At 41.7% G+C, this 18,317-nt stretch overlaps 1 protein-coding gene across 4 annotated transcripts in view; it reads right to left on the reverse strand.

Annotated features, from left to right (window-relative positions):
- The window catches only part of unc5b (unc-5 netrin receptor B), a 142,522-nt gene that overhangs the window by 4,280 nt on the left and 119,925 nt on the right, over nucleotides 1–18,317 (reverse strand). For 3 of the 4 annotated variants that reach the window (XM_058058493.2, XM_058058492.2, XM_058058495.2), the window contains 14 exons: nucleotides 14,382–14,612; nucleotides 14,007–14,150; nucleotides 13,655–13,758; nucleotides 12,000–12,180; nucleotides 11,657–11,824; nucleotides 9,514–9,678; nucleotides 7,713–7,745; nucleotides 4,180–4,374; nucleotides 3,426–3,794; nucleotides 2,526–2,613; nucleotides 2,222–2,396; nucleotides 1,917–2,156; nucleotides 417–566; nucleotides 70–234 (listed from right to left, as the gene is read on the reverse strand). In XM_058058493.2, coding sequence (XP_057914476.2) covers nucleotides 70–234; nucleotides 417–566; nucleotides 1,917–2,156; nucleotides 2,222–2,396; nucleotides 2,526–2,613; nucleotides 3,426–3,794; nucleotides 4,180–4,374; nucleotides 7,713–7,745; nucleotides 9,514–9,678; nucleotides 11,657–11,824; nucleotides 12,000–12,180; nucleotides 13,655–13,758; nucleotides 14,007–14,150; nucleotides 14,382–14,612 — 2,408 coding nt within the window. The remainder of the gene's footprint in view (nucleotides 1–69; nucleotides 235–416; nucleotides 567–1,916; nucleotides 2,157–2,221; nucleotides 2,397–2,525; nucleotides 2,614–3,425; nucleotides 3,795–4,179; nucleotides 4,375–7,712; nucleotides 7,746–9,513; nucleotides 9,679–11,656; nucleotides 11,825–11,999; nucleotides 12,181–13,654; nucleotides 13,759–14,006; nucleotides 14,151–14,381; nucleotides 14,613–18,317) is intronic. The other variant, XM_058058494.2, reaches the window with a different exon arrangement.

The following is an 18,317-nucleotide window of genomic DNA, read 5'->3' on the forward strand; positions in this document are numbered from 1 at the left end:
AAAAAAGAAAACCAGCAAATAGTTGATAACAATCATAGTCATCATCATGCATGTAACAGCTTGTTTTACCTCCTGGATGTCTGTGTGCAGCTGGAAGATTTGTCCTTCCCCTTCCACTTGTCGCACGCAGATTTTACAGGAAAGCTGTGACACGACCAGGCTGCTTCTCTCCAGGCTGAAGGTGCAATGCAGAGGTCTCTGACTGCCACTCCAGATGTGATAGAACGGGATCTCCTGATGAAAATAACAATAGAAGCTGAATAGCAGACCTCTTCACTGTAATTAGGCTTTCTTCTCCGCACAGCACAATCAGCATCCATTTAAGGGAGCATCAATAAGCGTCTTTTATTCAATAATGGCCATTATCAGATGGAGCTATTACAAGCAGTATCTTCAGATGCCGGTCTGGGACTCACCTGGTACTTGGCCAGTAGTTTGCTTCTCCAGTGAGTGTGAGGGATGTCGTGGATGGACAGGCGTAAGTTGTGGTAGCTATCTTTAAATAGTAGTGGTTTGGGGTCCTCCAGCAAGACTCCCCCGAGACTTCTCTCTAAATCCAGTACCTCCTGAACACATCAGTGGTTAGGAAATTAGTGCAGGAATTCAATAGGAACAATAGATACACAATAGATACACATGCACAATCTAATATGATTCACTGGAAAAGCCTTGGCACAGATAATAACACTCAATTTATGGTTATTATTGTGCTTTGTAATGTTCAAAACTACACTGAGCCATATTTCTAATACTTCACATAGAGCAGGGGTGGGCAAACTGCGGTCCACCAAGTGTTTCAATCCAGCCCGCTAGTTGTTTTCTAAGTATTTCAACTTTTAACATACAAACTGGCAACATTCATTCATTCATTTTCTACCGCTTATCCTCATCAGGGTCGTGGGGGTGCTGGAGCCTATCCCAGCTGTCTTCAGGTGAGAGGCAGGTTGCCAGCTAATCACAGGGCACATATAGACAAACAACCATTCACACTCTCATTCATATCTATGGACAATTTGGAGTTTTTAGAATGTGGGAGGAAACCACAGTCAAATGTTTTATTTAGTAAAAAAAAAACAAAACAACAAAACTGTAAGATTAAATGACATAGTTTGATGTGGTGGGCTGCACGGCGGTCGAGTGGTTAGCACGCAGATCTCACAGCTAGGACACCAGGGTTCAATTCCACCCTCGGCCATCTCTGTGTGGAGTTTGCATGTTCTCCCCGTGCATGCGTGGGTTTTCTCCGGGTACTCCGGTTTCCTCCCACATTCCAAAAACATGCTAGGTTAATTGGTGACTCCAAATTGTCCATAGGTATGAATGTGAGTGTGAATGGTTGTTTGTCTATATGTGCCCTGTGATTGGCTGGCGATCAGTCCAGGGTGTACCCCGTCTCTCGCTAGAAGACAGCTGGGATAGGCTCCACCACCCCCCACGACCCTCGTGAGGATGAAATGAATGAATGAATGAGTTTGATGTGGTGTGATGTTTAAAGTGCTCCTGAAAAAAAGACATGAGAACATACAGCTGATATTATAACACTTTTACACATAAAATTAGACAAATAATTCAAGGAAAATCATTAAAAAAAGCATAAAATAGTGTGTGTGTGTTAAATATATGTTCTGGCCCCCCGGACAATTTTGTTAACTCAATGCGGCCCACAAGTCAAAATATTTGCCCACAAAAATATACGAATAACGAAAGCTAATAATTCCTTGTATTGTATTGGTTTATTGCAAACTACTGTAAGTTTAGAAACTTTACAAATAAGGTGTGTGGGGGGGATGGGGGATATACGTATTTATGTATATATAGTGCAGGTAGTTAAAGCTACCGAGTGGTTAAAAAAATGTGTTTATAAGTAATTATACCACACCATAAAATGAACTAAAATGAACAATTGAGTCCCAGACCTTAAGTGCATGAGGCGTGTCATGGATGCAGTAAATACGCAGGCTGTAGTCCAGGGACAGGCAGGGAGCTCTGGGTGCAAACAAAGCCAGCTGAAGGCGCTTGCAGGCGGGCTGTGGAGGGCAGGATTGACCCACCAGGCCATACGTGCCCAGCTGCTCCATAAGAACATGACAACACTCCTCTTCCAGCTGCAAGTAGCAAGGAGAGGACAAACTTTCCTCTCCCACTGTGAGCACCTCCTGGGAAAAGAGGATGTGTTCAGCGTCGTCGCAAAGGAGACCAATGTGTGATGTTAGAGTCTCACCTCCCATGCTCCTTGATGGGTCTGCGTCTTCAGCGTGAGTGTCCAGTCAGGGGTTGGTGTGTCTAGCTGGGCACAGTGGGGCAAGGTAAGGACAACAGGGCGATTGAGCAGCAAAGCAGATGGACCACAGCTCACTGCGGGGCTCAGCACAGTCTGACTGCCTTCAGACGGCAACCTGTGAACGCCACACGATAAACCATAACTCACTCAACTTATAAAAGAACAACAGATGAGTCACGGCGAATCGTGACACTGCTGAAGTGAGATTTTAGGGGGAGTGGTGGCGAGATCATGTGACACTTACGTGGTTTTTTCCCATTTGCTGATGATAAGGTACATCTCATAGAACTTCCCTTGGGGGATGGTGCCAGGCGGGACCAGCAGACTCACACCTGAGGGAGAAGTTGATCAGGTAGATCAGGTCGTTTGTAAGAAGATGACACTTGTTAAAAGTTGCATCAAACTATGTACACCTTTAAAAAATATCAAAAAGTTGTATTAAAGGACAAGTGTACCAAAAGACATGACGTGGAGATTTTACTGTTGCACAGTGCACTGTGTTATATATTGCATGTGGCAGACCGGGTCACAACATACATAAACATTGCAATGCATCACTGAAATGTGTAACTTTGGAAAGTTACATATTTGGTATTTTTGAAGCAGATCTCATTCTATTTGACTCCTTTACTGTTCAAATGTCATGTGACGAACACATTATACTCTGATGCCACTGGATGCATTACAAACAAAATACTGCAAAATGCAATACGAGTTGTACAGTACATTAGTACTATATTGCCAACAATATCTGCAATATGTCTGCTCCTGCATATGCTCCTGTGCAATACTATGTGTATATTTTGGATATCTTGTATATAGCTTGTTAAATTGTCTTTTTTACTCTAGTTTTATATACTTTTTTTTTTTACTTGACTACTGCACTGAAAGGAGAAGCACTCCAATCTCGTTGTAGATCTTGTATAAAGACAATAAAGGCCATTCCATTCCAAAAGTAATATTATTGGACATCCCTATTCCCTTTTTGCTCTTTATCTTATCAATATCTATTGTTATTGATAATACCAGTGGAACTGGTCTGCTTACATAACCAGTCCTTACAGACCAACCCACTGTCTCCCAACTCTCGAACCATGGGAGTGATGTACAGATTTTGATCAATTTTAAAGCAATATGTGACTACCTGTGTTGGGGATGGTGAGACGCCCCCCCAGGTGGCCCAAAGTGGCACTGGTGCTCAGGCCAGGCTCTCTGGACAGAGTGTGACTGTGAAACTGTCGCTCCCTCCCCACGTTGCTGCCCACAGACTTTAAGCTGAGGATCTCGCCATCTGCTGAGCACATGTCGGCGGGGATCTCCAGTGATGAAAGAGTGGACGAGTTGTACACCTTGATTTTGAGAGTGGGCAAGGGGTCTAACAGCGGTGATGTGGTCATGGGGATTTTGTGGCTGTCGTTGACCCCTTGCTGCAAGGAGAACAGAGGGCTGCGGAAAGCCCCCGCTGTGGCCGTCAGGTCAGGCGGGGCGGATGGATGCAGAGGGTGGGGGTTATCTGTGGACACACACACATATATGAGAGAGTGAGGCGAGTCTCTTATCTGCAGTAATAAGACGGGCCCCGGCTGAGAGTGCAAAATGTGATGCAAGTGAAATGGATTAATGTTGCTAATTAATATTTGATGGCCAGAACAAGAGAAGAGATACCATGACAAATGCTTGAACTCTGAAAAATGTAATGCGGTAAAGAAGGGAGAACTGTCTACGTGTGAGGAGATAATGGCGTCACGGTATAAAAAGAATTCCCGATAAAAATAGCAAGCAGTGCTGAGAGTGAAATGAATGTGAAGAAACGCTTTTTATGATCAGAAACTAAAAGCAGGAAAATGAAACAGGAAATCAAACCATGTTTGTGTTTGCGTGTGTGCACCTGAACTCACCTTGTCTGGGAGGCTTGTAGTTGCCAGGGTGAAAGGCAGCGGTGAGAGCAGAAGAAGAGTCGGTGATGTCGCCGTGGAGATGGCTGCATCTGCGGCGGTATGCCAGGATACCCACGCACAGGACCAGGATCCCGCACAGCAACAGCGCCCCCACTAGGCCGGCGTAGACTGCCACACCCATATCAGGCGCTGGTGCTAAAAGAGGAACCACACATTGATTCACACGTAAAATGAAAAAGGGGGTAACAATGAAAAGTGTTAATCAAGTGAGAACAGAGTGAATGAGTTAATTAACCAGGATCACATTTAGTTTTATTATGCAGTTTATTTACCAGTTGGTCTTGCTCAAAACTGGATCATTCCCCCAAGACTGTTCCAACATGGCTATGAACATGAATATTAATAGCCAAAATGTTTATTTTAGGTGACTAATTGTGATGGAGCCAAATTAATACTTTATATAGTCAAAAAAAAGGAATGAGGATTGTGTCGCCCATCTGTTACTTTGGAATCACATTGAAGATTGGATCACTTGAGGAAGAGATAGTGGAATTGTCCCAGTGACCTTTAACACTTCCAGTGTGCATATTAGCATGTGTGTTGTTGACTTGAATGCAAGGGTCTGCCAACACTCCTGATGGGAGGTTTCCAGAATTATTCTTATTTAGGAGGATGATCCAGAAAGGTAGCACACAGTAGGAGAATATTCCAAGCATCATGGATGGTGGAGATGGGCTCCATATGCATAATTTTTTTTTCCCCTCTTGGGCTCCTGCTAAAGTTACAAGTGCTGTCCAGTAACAACCTCAAATCTATGTACTTTATGTATTTTGGCTGCATGTACACCAATATGTACACCAAAATAACATACAGTAAAGTCTCGTTATATCGATATTCTCGGGAGTCGGAAAAAATACCGATATAACCGGACTATCCATATATCCGATCCTGCGCCGAACTGCATTAAAAGTGGGCGGATCTTTGATATGGCATGTAATTTTCTCCTTGAGTTCATGGATTGCGTATCTGGCATGATTACCGGTTACCGGGACATAATTCACCCCGGAACTATCGATAGGGAAGGTGTTGCCACCCGGAGGGGTAGGCGCGAGGGACGGGTGTTTTCCGCTGTGTGTGCTGCACTCTCGTGGTGGAAGTGTGAAAAATAAAGTTGACTGGAAGCAGCCGTTCGCCATGTTCTTTTTTGGTATTGAAATCCTTAAGCAAAGATTGATTTAAGCTGCTTTTGTATCGATATAAGCAGACCAAATTGGCTGGCGGGAGATGAAAAGGGCATCCTAGTAACCGGATTATCATAATAACCGTGTATCGTACTAACGGAGCTAATTATATCATAAAAGACTAGAAATTTGCCGGGAAATGAAAATAGTATTGTAATAAGTAGTAATTCGTTTTAACCGATATCGATATAACAAGACTTTACTGTATATCGCAGTTAATTTCTTTCCACAAAATGGGATTCGCTATTAATAAAATAATATTTTCATAGTTAGAGCATACAAAACCACTTCATGACATTCCACATAAATGAAATAACACCCCTACAGTCACTCTTTGTTTATACCAGGCTACACACAGGCTACGAGGTCACTGCAGGGACGTAAGCAACCTACTGAGCTAACTAGTTTGTCTCTACAATTTATTTATTTTAAACTTAAAAAAGTGTTTCAAATGGAGTGGGGAAAAAGGACAAAGCAAAAAGCCAAAAATGTACCACATCCACATGGATTGGGAGGATAATTTTTTGACACTCTATTACATTGGACATGCCCTGGCTGGCTATATTGCAGTGTGAAGGTAATGTAATTAATGCCATGTCTCATCAATGTAATATTACTGACACCTAGCGACCATAACTTGTCTTTCAACATGGTTATTTATTAATTAATTTTTGAAATGTGACACGCCAGTTTTTGTATGATTCGGTTTCAGCAAAAACATTTGCCCAAATTTTGCCTTTATTCACTCTTCACGCAGTATAGCACAGAACAAAATGTAAGTCTGTTTGCCATGGGCAGTGTCATCCCAAACAATGCAACCTGTGTGTTGAATTTTTTAATTGAGTAAAATGTTAAATAACCCGTCATGGGGCCAAAGGCAGCTGAGAGTGCCAGCAATTTGAAAAATAAGATTTAGAAATACTATTGAATTCAAGAAAGTACTCATTGTAAAGTACAAAGATGGTGTCTCCTCCTTCCTTGCTGTTCATGTATCCATTTATCATTTATAGTTATGTTGCACTGTTTACTGCATGCAAACTTATAATTATTCTCTATAAAATTTACATTTGTTAACATTTTTGAGAAGCACTGCCTTAATGGAACAAAATTTTCCCTCAAGAAATAATTTAAATCCAATTGATCCATTTCAGAAAGCCAAAACGTTTGACATTATATTAGTATGAACATTACACATTTTTTGCTTGTTTTTCCTTTTTTTGAATTTGATAAATATTTAAACTTTCTCATTTTGTCTCATAATATTCTGAGTCTATTTTCGTAACAATATCACTATAATTTCCTAAAATTGCTTATTCTTTGTTTTGATTGTTTCTCAAGTCACAACTTAAAAAAAACAGATTTTAGTCTTTAATATGTAAACTTTATGCATTTTTTTCTCTGCGTATTTTGACATTATTCTCCTAATATATTGACGTTTTTATCATGAAGTGATTTTTTTTGTTGCTTGTTTTTAATTTTTGTGTAAATGTATTTATACATTATACATCATATGTTTGGATTATTGGTCGTAAATAGCCAACTGTGGACACTCCTGATATACACCAATAAAGTGCAGGATTCAGGGTCACCATTGCAGCAAAAAAGACTACAATAAATTGTGCTGCTTTACTGCAAAAGGGAAAGGTGGCTGAAGACAAACATAAGGGAACAGGACTGAAAAGAGTCAATTGGTAAAAAAATAAAACTAAAATGTAGAGTAGATAAATATGGCTGTGAATGGTCAGAAGTGAGGAATAGGTGAGAAAACAAGACAGAACAAAAGCTGAATGAGACAAAAAAAAAAGAGAGGACGACAGCCGGAGGCTGACGAGTAGAAGAGACGCTTCCATGCTCACGTGGCGCGATTGAACCAAATCCGACAGCCGTCCGCACTTATTACCAGAAACGGAACAATAGGGAATTAGGTGAATTACCAAGGCTGCACTCCCCTGAGCCCATGTCACATTGCACTAAAGGAATTAGCATCACTTTAAATTTCATGTCAAAGATTAGCTGAACAAAACAAGCATGGCGTCTTTCCACTTTATACCTCTGAGGACAGCCGTTAGAACGTGATGATGTTCTGTTTAATTTAGAATTTGTTGTTTTTCAGATAATTGCAACCGAGCTGTTATGTGACAACATGGAGCCAAGGTGAGACAGAGGTAAGACAGAGGTGAGACATCCTCCATTAACTGGATAAGCGATGACAAAGTGGGAACGCACAACACAGATGTTAAGGAGTACAAAAGTAGGATGTTAAAGGGTGACGTCATGGCAGGGTGAACTTACGATGGCTTGCATGTTCAATAGAAACCTTTTTATCTGTTCGAACAGGAGAAAAAACAGAAGAAAAAACAAATATGAAATTGTATGCAAGTCAAAGGTAAGATAACAGAAAACAGAAGTACCTAACAAATAAATCTACTAAAATGAGCAAAAAGTGCTGTTGGTAGGATGGTAGCATGGTGTTTCTAATATTTAGAGAAAATGGTTATGCAAAAAAAATGGCTGAAATAGATGGTCATCATGTGAATGAGGCTGGATTTGGAAATGAGTGTGTGGGGTGCGTGAAGAGGAGAAGATTGAAATCATGCTATCAAGGCTGTAAACATCTTTCGATACACCCTGAGAGGATGAGAGGATCACCTCCATCCCATGTTAATGAGATGCCCTGGACATTGTTTTCCCACATATTGCATTAGCTATACCTGCATGATGTAATGGGATTCAGTACACCGACTGTAACAAAAAAATATTCAAGTCGCCCCTTGTGAATCATACATTCATTCATTTTCTACTGCTTATCCTCATGTGGGTCGCGGGGGGTGCTGGAGCCTATCCCAGCTGTCTTCGGGCGAGAGGCGGGGTACACCCTAGACTGGTCGCCAGCCAATCACAGGGCACATATAGACAAACAACCATTCACACTCACATTCATACCTATGGACAATTTGGAGTCGCCAATTAACCTAGCATGTTTTTGGAATGTGGGAGGAATGCAAGGGGAGAACATGCAAACTCCACACAGAGAGGGTGGAATTGAACTCGGGTCTCCTAGCTGTGAGGCCTGCGTGCTAACCACTTGTGCGCAGTGCAGCCACATCGATTGAAAGATACACACTTTTAGCATCAACATTGTCATAAGAATTGAGACAAAGTATTGTCACCCTCTTTGACGAATACAAGTACAGTCATGTGACGCTTATTTTCAACAAATAAGAAAAATTCAACTGAAGAGACATATAAAGAGAAAAAGAAGCGTCAAATCATAAGACGTAAAAAAACAAGTCAGTGATCTGTAGCATGCCAAGTGACACATTCACAGATTTTCCATAGGGTTGTCATCTTCCCTCTGTGTCATAATCCCATGAATGCATCTTTTGTATTGTTTTGCACCAAAAGTATATTTGTTTGATTTGCTGTTCCATGTTAGACGGTTTATGTCAGGAGTGTGTAGATCTGAGGGTGGAGATGACGCTCGGCGGACACATCCAATCCTCTATGTGCTATTTCACGAATGTCTCTTAGTGTCTGCTCGAATGCATAATCAGCTGGATTCCTCCCAACTCATCACGGGTTCCTCACTTAGTGTCAGCGCTCGTTTGAGTCACTCTCATATGCTCTTCACTGTGCTAATTTTTTGACTCGGATGTGTCATGCTTGTTTGCCGCTCCCGTAGCCCGTCTCTCATTCGCCATCTGTGCTTTTTAGACGTGGCTCACTGGCCCTTCTCCCTTTGCAGGCTAACACGGTCCTTCATGAAACATCTGTTAGTAGGATGTAGCTGTTTTTGCATCTTTCTCTACGGGATGCATGTTCTACTAAGGTTTCACACCTTGAGGTATGCAGATCTGTGCAAAATCAATTTGACGTGCAATGCATCTTTTAAAATGGACTGTCTGTGCGGAAAAAAAAATGACTTTCTGAAAATCATTATTTCAATGAACACCCGGGGCGACAAATATAATAGAAGATTTGTCCTGATGGGGGCCTGTGGAACTTATTCTCTCAGATTCTAACTAAGTGAAATCTGCTCTGGCAGAAGATTTATATATGTAAAATATATGAAATATATGCAAAAGTTACTTACTACGTGCACATAGCCCATCAGTGCAGTTTTTACTCTCCATCATGCTCCCGCTGCAATGTTTCCCTCCATTCCTGGGTGCAGGGGCCTGGCACTCGCGGCTTCGCCAATGGGTACACTCTGTGCTACACGCGGACCACTTTGCCCATTCTGTCCAGCCTCCATCCACTGGAATGACACACAAGAAACATGAGAAAACAAAGCAACTAAGTGGAATTGAACATGACATACCACATACAGATACAGTATATTCAATAATAACATACAATAGGTGGCTGCATAGTGCATCATTTAGTCATTTGGAGGTTAATTTTATGGTTTCATGTCTGAGTCATGGTGGTTTGGCAGCCAGGGCAACAAGTGCTACAATTGTGTCTGACATTTAATTAGCACAGCGGTCCTTCTGTGAATGATGGAATCAGAGCAATTATGGAGCATAAATGAGGATTATACCATTTAGAGGTTGATATGCAAATGAGCCGGTCTCTAACTAGGTCCTATTGAATCACACTTTGTCTTCCACTAGTGAATAAATAGCAAAATAGAGAGCAAAATATTAAATATACAGGCAATGACATGTAATGCTAACAATAGGTTAAAAATGTTAAAAATAGATATAAAGTCACAGCAGCTCATTTTAGATGTAAGGAAGACTAATGTTCTAAAATGACTGAAATTGTGAACGTATGAGCACTTATGTCTGGACACTTGACATTACTGCTCAAAAGTTTGGGATCACTTGGAATTTTTTTTTAGCCAGTCTGAGATATGGCTTTTTCTTGGCAATCCTGCCATGAAGTCCAGCATCCTGAAATCGCCGCTTCAATGTTGATACTGACACTGGTGTTTGACGGCTACTATTTAGTGCAGATGCCAGGTGACGTCTTTGTCTTAAACTACACACTACACTACACACAGTTGTGCATCGGGACCTCCTACTACTTTTTCTGTCCTTGTTAGACCCAGTTTGTGCTGCTCTCTGAAAAGAGCATTTTAGTTTTAGTTTAGATTTTTAGATGGTTTTCTAATAATCTATTAGCTTTATAAAATGATTAACTTGGATTAGCAGCCATACCAGGAGATTAATGCAGAGGACTGACAGTTGTTGATAGTAGGCCTCCATGCAAAAATGTAGATTGTTCTTTGAAAATCATCAAATTCATTTTAATTGTTGTGAAATGGATAAAAATGTTTGTGAAATGTATGAAAATGTTTTTCTTTGCAAAACAAAAAAATCTGCAAGTGATCCCAAACTTTTAGTAGTGTAGTGTATACTGGAAAAAGTTGTACGTTGTAGGTTCAAAATGCATTGGTGCGCAGTAGGGGTGCAACAGTAGAGGTAACCCACAGGACGGATCGTACCTTGGTTATTTGAGATACGATTTTGGTTCGTTGTGGTGTGTTTTTTGTGCGTAAAGACATTTTTTCCCCTCAAAATAATTTGTATTATTATTGTATAATTTTTCAAATGAAGCATGAAAATTAAATCTACTTTCAGGTAATTCTCCAGCAAGTAATATTGATGTAGCATATAGAAACACTGAAGAATGTGGGGGTCACTTTAATGTGTACAAAACTAATCCAAAGTAAGTCAGTATATTTTACTACAAGCTAAGCTTTGTGTTATACGTAGTTGACAGGCACATTAGTTTAATATTTAATAATATAGCGGGACAAAAATGATCCCTGGCACGCACTTTTGTCACACCTGGTCTACTTCTTACCTGAAGTACAGCTTTACGTATTTGTACTGTGCAACAGCGTTCTCATCTCTACTGAACAACGGCGGCACACTGCCATTTTATGCAATCATCTTTGTAAATTTACCAAGCCGAAGTGCTCAAAGACAGGTGCACTTTAAGGGCCCTGCGGACACATAGCTGAGGAGATCCGCAGATTCCAAGTCACCGCCGCACATCACCGACACAAGACGGGCCTCGCCTTTTATATGACAAATTCTTATTTATAGTCAGACTGCTGTGTATGTTTGACTTTCTGGATTATTTCCATGGTCTAATCATATTTAACTGCAAGGAGCAATCATATTAATATGATTCTATGAATGTGTTTGCCCATCCACCACCCCCCAAAGCTAAGGTATTCCATGGGTCATCACACTAAAACAAACGACATAGGTCATTCTAACCTGGGCACAATGTGGTGCAAGTCACTCTCTGGAAGGGTGGGCCTTCACAGAAGGCACCGCCATTGAGGGGGGCGGGGTTAGTGCAGCTACGTGTTCGTCGCTGCCAGCCCCGCCCACACTTTGTGTTACACTCAGACCATTCCGTCCAAGAAGACCATCCGCCGCTCACTGATGTTCAAACACAAACAAAAGCATTCTTTCACTTGATGACAAAGATGTCAATAAAATATGAGTGACAATTAAAACTCCATCATGTTTAACTAATTCATCCATTCCCCAAATTAAATAGTTGGAACAGCTGCATAGTCTAGTATAAGTGCTGTGTTAAAAACGCTGCCTTTACCATAAACAATGACAGTCGCTGTGCTGCTTCGTCGTTTGGCCACCACATTACGAGCCAAGCAAGTATAGTTGGCCGTGTCCGAGAGTCTGGCCTGTTTGATTATCAGATCATTATCAATGGTGATCAGAAAGTTGGGGTCCTGTGAAGGGTCAATGGTGTCCTCATTCTTCAGCCAGTCCACCTTAAACAAGACACAACATCAGTAAACACGTGTCAGTATACCATCCTATACCATATAGGTATATGTATCAACAATATATCCTATTGATGTTGTTGATATTGACACAATCTGCCACTTTTAAAGATCCTGATTTGTATATTTCTAGGTTTATTACCCGGTTTCTTTTCTTCTCTATGCAACTTCAATCCACTTAAGCTGGTTAAAATCCTGCCAGTGATAAATGTTTCACATTTACTTTTATCATTACAACACAACTAGACACTGCAATGCAATAGTTTGTTTCTCATATATTGAATTATGAGTGTGCTAGTGCTTTGTTTAAAACAAGTTTACTAATCAGGTTTTATGACTTTTATGAAAGTAATAAATCTGACTAAACATAACTGTTCTTAAACTTTTCAAAGTACCTTTTAGTTCACAGTTTCAATTGATTCTTCATTTGGGGTTTTCTTGCAGATGGTGGCACAGTATGACTGTTGATTGTAAAGTCATCACTATGACCAAAGTCCTATGTACCGATACACCCTTTTAACCTCATCTTGGATATCTTTTAAAATCAATATTGGTAATAATCTGTGACGGTCATGATGAAAACTGACCAATCCATGCATCCCTACAGTGTGCAATAGGACAAATACGCTGTAGATAAACCACCTTAGAAGGGGAGGGAAAGCAACAAATAAAACTTAAAATACATGAAGAACTATAAAGTATGTCACTGCTACTGTATTGGTAACATAACAAACCGTTAACTGGCTTTTAAAAGGTAGAAAATGTTTTAGTCCCGACTTAAGACTTATTTCTACACTTGATCATTTAGTTAATAGTGTTTTCCTTGCCCAGTTGGGGGTTCAGATCTGATAGGGGGATGTCGTTGTTGCCAGCTTGTAAAGTCAGTTGAGACTCTTTAAGGGCTACATAAATAAACTTGACTTGACTTGACTTAATGACCATTCATTCATCCATCCATTTTCTATACCGATTGTCCTCGGGTTATCCTGGGGCCTTTCTCGGTTGTTTTCGGGCAAGAGGCGGGGTACACCCTGGACTGGTCACTAGCCAATCACAGGGCACATATAGACAATCAACCATTCACACTCACATTCATACCTATGGACAATTATTCATTCATTTTCTACCGATTTTTCCTCACGAGGGTTGCGGGGGGTGCTGGAGCCTATCCCAGCTGTCTTTGGGTGAGAGGCGGGGTACACCCTGGACTGGTCGCTAGCCAATCACGGGGCACATATAGACAAACAACCATTCACACTCACATTCATACCTATGGACAATTATTTACATTAAAATATCTTTAAATGAAATGATTGATATAAAACTATGACATACGATATGTATGTTACGTACACAAAAATAATATTTGTGGGGGCAAATTAACATAAAAACATTACATGCTGCCGGCCTCCCTGTTGGCATACAACATGGTGACGGGGATGATGATGAGAGAGAGTTGTACCTCAGCAGCAGGCATGCCCTCCGGGGGGCGACACTGCAGGAGGACCTCCTGCTCCAGTCGCACCTCCCGCCCTAGTGGCTCCTGCTCAAAGTTTTTCCTCAAGTCTACAGGGGAGAAACACAAACGTAATCACTTATTAGTGAAAGTTGCTTTGTGACGAGCGAATGACACCCGGCTTATCACTGACATATACGTACACACTAGTCAAAAACCTCGGTCATGCTGTCATTGTTGTTCCCCTTCACAACATGACTGTCAATCACATGGCAACACACACTGTCAGGCGTGATGACACCACATTAGCTTGCACATATATTTAAGACGACAAGCAAAAAGCCTCCGCAGTACTGACATGCGATGCGGACGTAGGCACGGTTGCTCTTGGTGGTTCCAGCTGAGCTCCAGGCTACACATTGACACCAGTAGTCCTCCAGCCCGAACAGTTCCTCAACTTGGGTCCTCGACACCGATATGTCCACCTCCCTCACCACGAGACCTGGAGAGAAATAAAGATAGAGAGCTCATACATATAAACAATGTGCTGGCTGCAGGCCAAATGCAGTTATAGTGCACATAAAACCTTGGAGGAACTAATGGATCATGTAGTTGAAAATGATGTTTGTAATTGAGTATGCTGTTTAGGTCTGTAAAATACAAGGTGACATTGCTCTTTATGTATGAGTGTGTGTGTGTGTAGTTGTGTTTACTGGATATATTTGATCTTCACCTGTGACCTGGTCCAAGCTCTCTCTGGTGACATGGTCATTTTGATTGACCCACTCCCCGTTGCACTTGAAGTAGATCTGAGTAGCTGGTGACGCCGTGCACCGAAGCTGAACAGGCCTGTTCTTCACAATAAAAGCATCCTCTGGTTCGAGCAAGAATTCTGGGAGGGGTTCTGCTGGTGCTGATGGATAAGAGTCTGGGAGGACCTCGGCATCACTGTAGTCGCTGCTCTCTGAAAACAACGACATGGAAGGAGATGATTAGCATGATTGTTGCTCCGAGCTCTGAACCGAGCTTGTAAATTAGGACTGTAAATATGAACAGTAGAGGTGATACTTATTTTATTGCGTTTCTACCGTAAAAGGTCCCAGAATATCAAACTCACATTTAATAACATAATTGGTAAATCAGACTATTGACGATGCATCTGATGCTGCAGTGGAAATGCATGCTTGAGGGTTTAGCAAGCAGATTATTTTAGTAAACTCCAAAAATGTATGCATGAATAACTCTGGTAGAGCATTTTAAACATGGCAGTACCACATTGCCACAGGTCTTTAACCCCCTATTTCACATCTTTATATGGGGGGGAAAAAGGCAAATATTTGTAGGCTTCAACAATGAGACCCGAGGCAGGTAAATTTGCATGATATTATAAATGTATCATGCTCAACGTGATCAGTTATTCCACAGCCTTAGAACAAGAGAAACTACTTAGAGAGATACCATCTTCTATTTTAGGAATGTGAACACTTCCCCACCAACCATCCTCTAGCCCCCCCGCAACAGACTCTTTGCTCAGACATTACAGCAAAGCAAAGCGGAACACAGAAAGTGATGGAATGCAGAATTGCACGTTTGGGGGGGGCGGGGGAACCAGGAAGGATTCACAGGATTCTAGAGGTATAGTGGAAGTTCTCTCTTAATTCAAAGTCAACCATTAGTCGGTCATCCTTTTCAGAAGAATTTTTTCCAAAGAGGGTGGCACGGTGGACTAGTGGTTAGCGCGCAGACCTCACAGCTAGGAGACCAGGGTTCAATTCCACCCTCGGCCATCTCTGTGTGGAGTTTGCATGTTCTCCGCGTGCTCCGGGTACTCCGGTTTCCTCCCACATTCCACATTTGGTGACTCCAAATTGTCCATAGGTGTTTGTCTATATGTGCCCTGTGATTGGCTGGCGACCAGTCCAGGGTGTACCTTGCCTCTAGCCCGAAGACAGCTGGGATAGGCTCCAGCACCCCCATGACCCTCGTGAAGAAAAAGTGGTAGAAAATTAATGAATTAATGAATATTTCCAAAGAATCCGAAATTAAAGACAGGAGTTTATTATTCTCCCCTTATTGATGCCCTGATTGAAGGACACACTGTTCAGCAATGATTAGAGATGATTAGAGACTGTAGAGATGACCATGGTAATTTGTTCAAATGTGCCATGACTCTTCTGACCCATCTGTAAAATTATTTTGACTCTAATTCATTACTTTTTACTCACTCAGTGATGACCAATTGAGCTATAATCTAAGTTCCATAGATCGGGAGGTCTGCAGGTGTACACAAGCCTGAACAAAAAGTTAACACATCTGAACATAGGCCACGAGTTGTCATGGTGCTTCTATCACACCCTCAGTCCTCTTGCTAGAATGTCGCCTCCAGCCTTTCAGACTTTGAATTCTCTGTCAATAACCAATTGTGTTGCTCCTCCCCACCCTTCACCCACGCTCTCTTTCTCTTTGCCCAGCATTGATTGTTCGGTGTTCAAACATCAGCTGAAAAACACAGCCTGTCACTCTTCAGGCACGGGAAGAGGGGCAGGGAGAGAATGGAAGAGGGGGGGGGGCATCAGAGACAAATGAACAGAGTAAGATGGTGTTCACTTAAGAGGCCGAATGGACGTATTTGGATAAACCCCTTATTTCATGCGTGTGAATGGGGTCTACAGAGACACACTTTAATTAAAACACTTTTAGATTATGGAAGTAAAAGAAAGACAGTGTCTTTCTCTTTCTCTTGCCCTACCTCTCTTATGGATAATGGAGCCGGGACGTTTTAAGTGGACCCTGTATTTTTGGGCCAGTATACAAACATCCATCAGGCCTCAGCAGCCGGCAATTTTGGAAGGAGACGAGGAGACTTCAAGAGAATAACTCTTTGCAGTGTCACACAACAAGACTTGTATTACTCTAATGATAGACAACAGACAGCTAGAAGGCCCATGCCATCGTACGTTTATGTATAGCCTCTCTCCTGTTTTCATTGTATGATGGCCCATTTCAGGACTACAACGTATTTGTGATGGCGGAATGTGTGTGTGGGTGTCTGCTAGTTTTGTCGCTATAGTCACTTTCTTTGAAAAAGTATGTAGAGGGGTCTGATTACAGTTGTAACAAGTTATAATATGGATACCGCTTTTTCCTCACGAGGGTCGCGGGGGATGCTGGAGCCTATCCCAGCTGTCTTTGGGCGTGAGGCGAAATACACCCTGGACTGATCGCCAGCCAATCACAGGGCACATATAGACAAACAACCATTCACACTCACATTCATACCTATGGACAATTTGGAGTCACCAATTAACCTAGCATGTTTTTGGAATGTGGGAGGAAACCGGAGTACCCGGAGAAAACCCTCACATGCACGGGGAGAACATGCAAACTCCACACAGAGATGGCCGAGGGTGGAATTGAACCCTGGTCTCCTAGCTGTGAGGTCTGTGCGCTAACCACTAGCCCGCCGTGCCGCCTAGAGGGAAACATAAATAGTAATTTTCAAACTCATCTTGAATTAAAAGTATTTAGTAAGATGAAGATCAGGGCTGTTGACAGGGGGTGACAAATGGGTATCTTGAGGCATGGGGGGGGGGGTTATTTTGTCCCAGGCCCAGCCAAAACTGTCAATGGCCCCGATTACGACCTTGTTAATAGCAATTAAGAGATTACGGTTTCCTATTCTAAAATGCACTATATTTATAGGTTATCACATGGTTTGTCTGGTATCAGGCCAGGTATCATGCCCCCAAGTGTCAGTATCAGCCCGAGACCGAAGGTCCATTCGGCCTCTTAAGTGAACACCATCTTACTCTGATCTTATTATCACATACTATTTAATCATGAGCTTATTATCACGTACTATTTAATAAGACCATTTTGTTTCCAGAAAATGTTCAGTTTATTACATGTATTATATCTAAACAGTGTAAACACAATAATTGCAAAAATATTTCAATAATAATATTTTATCAACTCTTATCAATGTCTGACAATTAAAATTCCATTAATCAAGTTTTGGTTTTTTGGTGACTGGAGAAAGCACTAGGCACTAAGCACTCGTGCGCTGTTCTCTGATTGGTTGTTTCACAGGCACGATACCAGAGCAGCGCGCTCTGAGTGGACAGCTACGGGGGCTGATACTGGACATGGTTAAACTCTATATTTTCATCAGTATCACTGCCCTGGGCTTTGACACAGTATCATTTCGGCCTTTTCCCGTATCATTCATGGGCGGTTTCTAGGGTACAGGACCAATTAATACTGTAGTGTTTGATATGATACTGTATCGCTTGGTGGCATATTTCAATTAAAAGTAAAACTAAGGCTGTGTGGCACAATGCAGTGTGTGGAGAGTTTGTGCGACAGTAGTAGAGCAAGCACATACAAGATGATAGGAGTAGCAGAGGGGGCCTTGATGGGAAGACAAGACGTCTTGGTCAAAGCTGGGTCAAGAGCCACTATAAGGAACCAGCACAAACTCTGAGTATGTGCTCAGCATGATGGCAAAACCACTATTTTGCATCTCAATATCTCACATGCACATAAACAAACACAAGACTGCATTTTTTCTGACTCTCAGCATTCCACCCCACACTCAAACGTGCAAACTTAGAAGCAGTCAAACCACAGGGAGACATTACAATAAAGAGGATGGAAAGTAGGTTTCTCC

This window comes from Doryrhamphus excisus, linkage group LG20 (genome assembly GCF_037039965.1).
Source record: "Doryrhamphus excisus strain RoL-2023G ecotype Guam linkage group LG20, RoL_Dexc_Guam_v1.1, whole genome shotgun sequence".
Taxonomy (NCBI): Eukaryota; Metazoa; Chordata; class Actinopteri; order Syngnathiformes; family Syngnathidae; genus Doryrhamphus; species Doryrhamphus excisus.